The sequence below is a fragment of the Helianthus annuus genome, chromosome 13, assembly GCF_002127325.2.
Source record: "Helianthus annuus cultivar XRQ/B chromosome 13, HanXRQr2.0-SUNRISE, whole genome shotgun sequence".
NCBI classification, from domain to species: domain Eukaryota; kingdom Viridiplantae; phylum Streptophyta; class Magnoliopsida; order Asterales; family Asteraceae; genus Helianthus; species Helianthus annuus.
In genome coordinates this window covers 16935378-16944931 of record NC_035445.2, presented here as the reverse complement: position 1 = coordinate 16944931, position 9554 = coordinate 16935378, and the positions used below count along the sequence as shown (strand labels likewise).

Here is a 9554-nt window from a genome sequence, read left to right as displayed (position 1 = left end):
CGCTGATGTATCCGCCCCACTGCCAATGTTCATCCACATATACGATCTAATCGACGGCCGCATTTGTAAAAGTTTCCTCCAAGACGAAGAACAGTTCGAAGGAATTTTACAAACCCAGAAATTTTTACCTTTCAACCTGTAATCATGCACCCAGTCAACCCATAGCGAGTTTCTTCGTGACAGAATACTACCAACATGAGCAGTCATAAGAGCAACGTTCATATCCCCAATACGCTGAATACCCAGCCCCCCTTCAAACTTCGGAGTACAAACAGATTTCCAAGAGACTTTGGCCTTACCCCTATGGAAAGCTCCATCTTGAGACCATAGGAAGTTGCGCATTCTAGCCTCCAACTCTTTAATTATGCGACTCGGGAGAACAAAAACGGAAGACCAATACACATGCATGGAAGACAGAACAGAAGTAACCAACTGTAATCTACCAGCAACAGACAAAAGTTTATTCCTCCAGTGCGTAATCCGCTTATCAAGATTCTCCACAAGAATACTGCAATCTTTATAAGTTAGCTTTGAACAAAGGAGCGGTACCCCCAAATACCTCACGGGAAGCGTACCCTCTACAAACGGCAAGACATTTAAAATAGCAGTTTTAGCATGATTCGGAACATTGCAAAAGAACACCGTACTCTTACGCGGATTAGGAACCAAGCCCGACATCTTTGTAAATTTGGTTAGAGAGCTCATGAGACATTTTGCTGAATTCACATCACCTCTAGCAAATAAGAAAAGATCATCCGCAAAGCAAAGGTTTACTATTTGTTGTCGCTCACACTTATTATGAAATCTAAAAGAAGAGTCAATCCGAATCGTTTCTTGTAGAATGTGAGTCAACACCTCCATAACCAATGTAAAGAGGTATGGAGACATGGGATCCCCCTGCCTAAGACCCCGGTTCCCCTTGAAATAGCCATGAACGTTCCCATTGACACAAACCGAATAAGAGGTAGTAGAAATACAAAGCATAATCCATTCTACCATCTTAGCATGAAACCCAAACCCAATCAGAACACTTCGAAGAAACCTCCAATCCACCGTGTCATAAGCTTTCTGAATGTCAACTTTGAAAGCACACCTAGGAGGCCCCACATTCCTATGATAGTTGTGCATCAGCTCTTGAGTTAGGAGGATATTATCCGAAATCTTTCTACCTGGAACAAAAGCAGACTGGTTAACACTAACTAACTCATTCAGCCCCTTTTTGATTCTGTCCGAAACAATCTTGCTGATGCATTTGTATAGCACATTACAGCACGCAATAGGCCGGTAATCAGTGACGGCCAATGGAGTGGGAGTTTTCGGGACAAGAACAATAAGTGTATGATTTATCTCGCGCAGGAGCTTGCCAGAATCGAAGAAATCAATAACTGCATTAGATATATCATTCCCAATAACAGGCCAAGCATTCTTGAAAAATGCAGCCGTGAACCCATCAGGGCCAGGCGCTTTATCAATGCCAATTGAAAACATAGCAGATTTTACCTCATCCTGTGTAACCGATCGAACCATATGTGCAGCTGTAGTAGGGTTCAAGACTTTATCAAAAAGATCCGGAGCAGGAGTAAGAGAAATATCGCCTTGGGACCCCAAGAAATTTTCATAGTGAGAAACAAAAGCATGAGGAACAGCATCATTTTCATGGACAACCCCTTGAGAATCCGTAATAATGTCAATACGGCTATAATGATTCCGAACCTTCAAGGACGAGTGAAAATAAGCTGAATTCATATCCCCAGCTGTCAACCAATCCATTTTGGATTTATGCTTAAGAAATCGTTCCTCATCGAGAGCAGCAGCCTGATAATCACGGTTCAGCCCAGCTTCTTCAGCCCGGAGATCCGAATTAAAAGGATCTATATCAATACGTTGCTGAATAGAATCAAGACTAGCACGAAGCTCCTCCACTTTCTTATGAAGATTCCCTTGTTTGTACAGAAGAGCTCGAAAAGGACTTTTAAGAAGGCGGAGCCGTTTAACAACTTGAAACTGGAAAACTCCATCCACTCTAGTTTCCCAAGTCTTTTTAACTATCTCCATAAATTCAGGTTTATGCACTAAAAAGTTAGCGAACTTAAAAGACCGTGGTTTCAACTTACCAGCATCTGGGATTTTAAGAATACACGGGCAGTGATCGGACATTCTATACGGGTGAAAAATAGCAACAGAATTCGGATAGGCCGTGACAAACGGGGTATTTCCTAGAATGCGATCAATCTTTTTCAACAAACCAGTTCCCTCCTTCGGTTTCTGACTCCACGTAAAGTGAAGACCAGATTTATTAATATCGAACATCTCCAACGAGTCAACACAGTCCCGAAAATCTTTCATTCCAACTGAAACGGATGAGGACCCCATAGAATTATCCTCCATGTTCAAAGCTGAATTAAAGTCTCCAAAAATAACCCACGGATTATCACCGACCACCGCTTTATGCATGGTTAATTGACGCCATAAATCTCTACGCGTGACATAATAATTGGCCGCATAAACAATCGAACAGAAAATAATTCTCCTATCTAACTTGAAATGAATCTGGAGATGCATAACTTGGGAAGACTGAAAAAGGACCATGACATCGAAGATACCTGGATTCCACCCTACAATAATTCTGGTACCCTTATTACAACTAGCACCATTGGAGGTCCAATCCCACGAACGGAAAACCGACTTACACACCTTTCCCAGCTTATCAATACCGACATGAGATTCCAAAATAGCACATAAACTCAAATTTGTATCCTTTACAATCTGACGAACCTCCATTTGTTTCAGAGGGCGGTTCAACCCCCTTATATTCCAAGAAGCAAGACTAACCATTGTAACCCGCTGTAGAAGGAGTGCTTGCCCCTTGTTTATCATTCGGTTTCTTTGAGCCTTGTAAAATAAAAGGATCCATTTCGTTATAAACTTCCACAACCTCCTCATCATCTGAATCCACATGATCATTCTCCAAGTATTTTTTACTTTCCGGACCATCCGCATCCGTATCATTCAACGCATCAAACGGATTTGGAGAAGCAAAACTATTCGACGTTGAAGGTTTGTTCGAGTCCCCTTTCGGCAATGGGGCTGATTTAATCACCCCTCCCCCACTTTTAACCCCAACCGGCCGGTATTCAAACTTCTGCTTTTGCTTATTAACTGGAAATCCCGATCTCTTTGCCGTTTTCCTAGCATCCACATCCATGAACCCATCTTTGTCTACCACAGGTTGTTTTGAAGGCCCTTTAGACTTAGGAATCTGAGTAGGTCTTTGATTAGCAGCCGAAACCTTCGTGACCTGTTTAGGTTGTCTTGGGCAATCCCCATCATGATGTACAAAAACCTTGCAACATGCGCACCGATGAGGGCTCCATTCATACTCCACATAAACTTTTTCCTTAACAAAACCTTCACCCTCCAGATTTGGGACTGCTATCACTATTTCCTCTTTGAAGTCATTTTCAGCTGAAATTTCAACCAAAGCTCTCGCAAAACTGCTCCTACCCCAAGAATCTAAACACATTGAGGTAGTGTACGAGTCTAAAACAATAGGGTTACCTATAGCCGTTGCAATCATGCTTAATCCATCCTCCGTGTATGCCGCAATAGGGACATCATGTATTTTAACCCAAATTTGCACCATTTTTACTTCCTTTTTTTCCAGCTTTGACGAAGGTGACCATATATTTAGAAACAACGGTTGAGAACGGATTATCCAAGGCCCCTCTTTCATAGCATTCATCATACCAGACTCATCAGCAAATTTAAAAAAGAAAAAACCATTGGCGTTCATCATGGTTTTTTGAAGTCCAAACTTCTTCCAGTTATTCCTCACGAAGTACTCAACTACCGGATAAGCAACACGATCACCAAGGAAGTAACCATAAAGCGTATTAATAAGCTTATCTTTAACAGCCCTAACCGATTCCTTTGGCAAGACAACATCACAACCCTCATGAGCTTCGGGACTAGCAAGGTTCCGAAAATTAACTTTCCTGGAAGTGGAAACCCCAACCGTATCAGCATACGAAATAGGAGATTTACCTGGATCCTTATGGATATTCTGGTCGCTTTGCACACCCTCATGATTAATCATAGAAGCCGAAACACTAGGGTTTGCATGGGGATCCTTAGCCGCCTCCATAAAACTTCCTCCCCAAGCCGAACCCGTATTCACCTCCACAGGTTTAGAGATTCCCATCAATCCATCAATAACCGAACTGTTATTGGTTGAGTAAATTCCACGCCTAGGAAACAGATTGTTTCCCTCAATATTCGTCACCCGCAGCCCAATACCACGTACCGGTGGGGATTTGTCATTCGTTCTCGGAGTAGCTCCTTCCTCCAACGAGTAATTACCATCACTTCTACCCTCCATGCACACGTAACAGCAAAAGAAACAAGAACTCCAGCCAACCAAGAATCGAAAATAAGAAACCCTAATCCTGAAACCCTAGCACCGTTTTCAATCTTTAACACATTAATCCAGAGTATCAATCTAGCTAAATTAAACTCAGTTAACCGCGACCAATAACAACCAGATTAATATGAAAAGGATCTCTAAACAGCAACTATGGCGGCGATTTGAAGAAGAAACGAAATAAACCCTAATTTCAGATTGATTACTATTGCTAACTAGTTCGTTATAGAGATTGATGAACAAACTCTAATCACAGACTGTTATACAAACGAATCTCAAAGAAATTTAGGGTTCATGATGAGCAAAAAATCGCCCAGGAGAGAGGGAGGGTTTTTGTTATATTTCAACTTACAAGTGGTATTGTTGATAAGTGAGCCGACAAGTGGTTAATCAAGGTCATTAAGTTAAACTTGATTTAACTTTCATATAAGTGGTTAAAATCAATGTGATGAATTGATCCCCATTTTACAAGTGGTATCAACTAAACTTATTTTCCGGAAAAACCATTTTGATTAAAACAAACTTAAGTGTTTTGAAATCATAATGGAAAAATAGTTGGTTGAGAGGGGGAGTTCTGATTGTTTGTACCTAGTGGATGGCGAATTGAAACGATTCACATCAAGTTGTCATACTACTTGTACAGTTTGTTTTCAAGTTTCTTTAATGTGTTTGAATTTTAGGGGGAGTAAAATTTTTTAGAAAATCCAAAAACATTTGAAAAATCAAAAATGAGTTTTGTTGAGAAAAGAGGAAATGATAGTACATCATTGTTTCACAACTTATGTAATGATAAAAGTAATGCAGATCCAATTGTGTGTAAAGAAGATGTGTGCGATGAGGATGGAGACTGCGACGATTCAAAAATAGGAATAGGTTATTCAGGTGACAGTTATTCCACCATTAACTGGTTCGCCTGGAACTGTTCTAAGAAAAACAATATTCGGGATGAATGTAATAATTTAATTAGGACGGATGATTGTAATGGCCGTGTGCCTAAATTTAGCTCTTTGGATGACTGTAAGGCCATGTGCCTACATTTGAGACCCGTGATCGTGAACATGCTATGTTTGAATGTCATGATCTAAATTCTGCATTTTGTGATGATAAAAATGTGTGTGAATCTCCTGTATTTGTGCTAGAATTGAAAAAGAATAGCTTTGGAAAATTCCTCACCGAGGAAATTCCAGAATTTATTCCATCTCAAACAGGTATGACAGATTCAGAGAAGAAAGTCACTGAAGATAGCAGCAAAGAAGATTCAAGCTTTTCTGCCTCAGAAAAGGAAGAAGAGACTTCAAGTTCTGATGAAGAACGAGAATCAGAAAATTCAAGTGAAGATCAAACAACAGAATATCAAAGCTCCGAAGATTCAAGTGACGAAACAATTGAAGATCAAAATTCAGAAAATTCAAGTGAAAATCAGAGCTTCGAAGATTCAAGTGACGAAGCAAGTGAAGATCAAAATTCAGAAAATTCAAGTGATATCAAACATCAGAAAGTTCATCAGATTCCGACAATGATGAAGACTGCTCAGAAGATGAAAGCCGAGTTGACAAGAAAATGAAGAAAGTCGAGAGCTCAAGATACACCGCATCAAAAGACTCTTCAAAAAGCTCAAGACACTCATCACATACATCATCTTCTAACACCAAAAAGCCCAGACGTAAACGATGTTTTCACTATGGTCATTTAGGACATACAGCGAAACATTGTAAAAACAAGAATTTTTCTAAACCAGAATATGATTTTGTTAAAAATTTCACAGATCAGCTTGATTACCTTAAGAAATCTGTTAAAAACCTGGTTAATTCAACAGCTTGTCTTTGGAAGCAAAAAGAGGACATCGTAGGACAAAACCACGATAGATCCAAAGTGAAGCAAATCTGGGTTCCCAAATCAAACTGATTTGTGTATATATTTGTATTTCAGAATAAACTCCAGAAATGGCTTCGGATGCTCATGGAATATATCTGGTATGTCGACAGCGGATGTTCAAGACACATGAGAGGCTTAAAGGAATTTCTGAAGAATTTTTGTTTTATTGATGGTGATTTCGTGTCATTCGCTGGAGACGAGAAGGAAGGGAAGATCGTTGGAATAGGAGATGTTGTGTCTGAAGCACTTACTTTAGAAAATGTCAACTATGTTCCAGAATTGTGCTACAATCTTATGAGTGTATCACAAGTCTGTGATAAAGGAATATCGGTGCTCTTCAATGACATGGAATGTTTGTTTCTCAAGCCTGAATATGTCGTTCCCACAGAAATGATCATGCTCACGGTTCCACGACAAAACAACACATACGTGCTCAACATGAAAAATGCCAAGACAAATGATAACTTGACGTGTTTAATCTCAAAGGCTTCAGAATCGGAGTCACTGCTTTGGCACAGGCGATTGGGACATGTAAATTTCAAAAATATGAGCAAACTCTCTAAGTTAAACTTAGTAAGAGGTCTTCCTATAAAAGAATTTCCGTATTCTGAAAAATGTATAGCATGCGCCCAAGGAAAGCAACACAAGAAATTGCACATGCCCAAAGCAGTGAATACGATTACTACGCCTCTTCAATTGATGCATATGGATCTTTTTGGTCCAATAAGTGTTAAAAGTCTTGCTAAAAGTTCCTACTGTTTGGTGTTTATAGATGACTTCTCTCGTTTCTCATGGGTTTATTTTCTTGAAGCCAAGAACGAGACGACTGATATACTTAAGTCTTTCATACCTTGATCGAAAACGTGACCAGATTGAAAGTGAAGTCGATCAGAAGTGATAATTGTTCCGAATTCAAGAATCAAACCTTCATATCCTTCTGTGCAGAAAAGGGAATTCATCTTCAATACAGTGCAACTAGAACTCCTCAACAAAATGGAATCGCTAAACGAAAGAACAAAACTTTGATCGAGGCCGCGAGAACTATGCTGGTGGATTCAAAGCTTCCAATCATATTTTGGGCAGAAGCAGTAAATACAACATGCTATGTTCTGAACAGAGTTATCATTGTAAAACCTCACGGAAAAACTGCATATGAACTTCTCTTCAAAAGGAAGCCGCTCATTGATTTCTTTAGAACGTTCGGATGTTCTTGCACTCTTCAAAAACTCAAGAGAATCTCATCAAGTTCGAAGCAGTGGGTGATATCTGCTACTTCATGGGATATTCATCAACTCAGAAAGCCTACAGAGTCTACAACAAATGGACAAAGATGGTGATTAAATCTTATTACGTCGACTTCCAAGAAGGAAACTACACTAACACTGGAAGTACTCCCGATTGGTTTTACGATGTGGGTGTGATTTTTAACACCTTCGAAATTCCAGAAGATGTTCCAGAAGCAGGACCTGTAGAAGCTGCTCAAGTTGATCCTCTGTTTGATTCTTCAGATATTGGTTTAACTCCTTTCACTACCCGTTTTTCTCCATTCTCAGCTGATCCACTTCTCTCCATGGATGAAGTAAATGGTGACACTTCGCCTGAGAACACCCCTCAAAACGGTGCTTCTTCTTCACAGGCGAATGAGGATGAACCAACTCAGGAAGATGATTCTCCAGTAATCTACGTTGACGAACACTTCACCAACCTTCCGCAGCAAATTGAGACTCACACAAATGCAGGATACAAGACAAATCGCAATCATCCTCTTGAGAATGTCATAGGTGCAGTTGAAGAAGGAGTACGTACATGTGGTCAGTCATCAAACATCAACAAAGGGCTCTATGCCGCTTTTCTCTCGCAGTCCGTGCCTCGTGACATTGAAGAAGCTATTCAAGACTCCAGTTGGGTACAGGCCATGCAGGAAGAACTATCTCAATTTCGCAAACTCAAAGTTTGGGAGCTAGTAGATTTACCTGAGGGAAAGTTTCTGATTGGTACAAAATGGGTCTTTCACAACAAGATGGATGATCGTGGAGTAGTGATCAAGAACAAGGCTAGATTGGTGGTGCAAGGTTTTCGTCATGAGGAAGGAATTGATTACGAAGAAGTTTTTGCTCCAGTTGCAAGATTGGAGGCAATCATAATATTCCTGGCATACGCATCACACAGGAATTTCAAAGTTTTCCAGATGGACGTAAAGAGCGCTTTTCTATATGGCAAGGTAAAGGAAGAAGTCTACGTGTGTCAACCTCCGGGATTCGAAGATCCTCATTTTCCAGGTCGCTACTACAAGTTGGACAAAGCCCTCTATGGTCTTCACCAAGCTCCACGTGCTTGGTACGAGACTTTGTCAACTTATCTTTTGAAGTGTGGGTAACCAGAGGAACGATTGACATGACTCTCTTCACCAAACGAATCGGAGAAGGCGTAATGCTAGTTCAGATTTATGTGGACGATATCATCTTCGGGTCAATAAATGAGGAGCTGTGTAAAGAATTCGAGACCGTCATGAAGGCAAAGTTCGAAATGAGCATGATGGGAGAACTGACGTTCTTCTTAGGATTAGAAGTGAAGCAAAAGGAGGACATCATTCTTATTCACCAGGCTAAGTACATTCGGGATATTCTCACAAAGTACAACATGAATGACTACAAAGTTGCAAGCACCCCGTTCGCCTCACAGACTGAGCTTACTCTAGATCCTCAAGGAAAACCAGTGAATAAGTCCTTCTACAGCTCCATGATAGGTTCTCTGATGTACTTAACTGCAAGCAGACCTGACATTATGTGGGCCGTCTGTCTCTGTGCTTGTTTTCAGACAAATCCCAAAGAATCACACGAAACCGCTGTGAAGCGCATCTTTCGCTATCTTAAAGGAACTCCGAAACTAGGTCTTTGGTATCCTAAAGATAGTAATTTTGATCTTATTGCTTATTCTGACAGTGATCATGCAGGCTGTAAAGTGGATCGCAGGTCTGTATCAGGAGGATGTCAATTCTTGGGAAATCGTCTGATCTCTTGGCAAAGCAAGAAGCAGACAACTGTGTCCACCTCCACTACTCAAGCTGAGTACACTGCGGCCTACAGTTGTTGTTCACAAGTTCTCTGGATACAAAATCAGTTGTTGGATTATGGAATCAACGTCATCAAGACTCCTATATTCATCGACAATGAAGCATGTCTGGGAATTGTGAAGAATCCCATCCACCATTCAAGAAGAAAGCATATCGAGATTCATATTCACGCAATTCGAGATGCTT

The 9554-nt window shown here is 40.5% G+C and overlaps 1 protein-coding gene across 1 annotated transcript; it reads left to right on the top strand.

The window, feature by feature from the left end:
• The first annotated feature begins 8689 nt into the window (after positions 1-8689).
• Positions 8690-9308, top strand: LOC110900534 (uncharacterized mitochondrial protein AtMg00810-like). Its single transcript, XM_022147422.1, has 2 exons — positions 8690-9041; positions 9238-9308. The coding sequence occupies exons 1-2, from the start codon at positions 8690-8692 to the stop codon at positions 9306-9308; spliced, it is 423 nt and encodes a 140-aa protein (XP_022003114.1).
• The last annotated feature ends 246 nt before the right edge of the window (positions 9309-9554 follow it).

Excerpts from the sequence above, each read along its gene's own strand:
- LOC110900534 (XM_022147422.1), top strand. The coding sequence starts at position 8,690 with ATGACTCTCTTCACCAAACGAATCGGAGAAGGCGTAATGCTAGTTCAG. Across the intron at positions 9,042-9,237 it reads CTTCTACAGCTCCATGATAG|TGATCATGCAGGCTGTAAAG; the intron begins GTTCTCTGATGT and ends TTATTCTGACAG.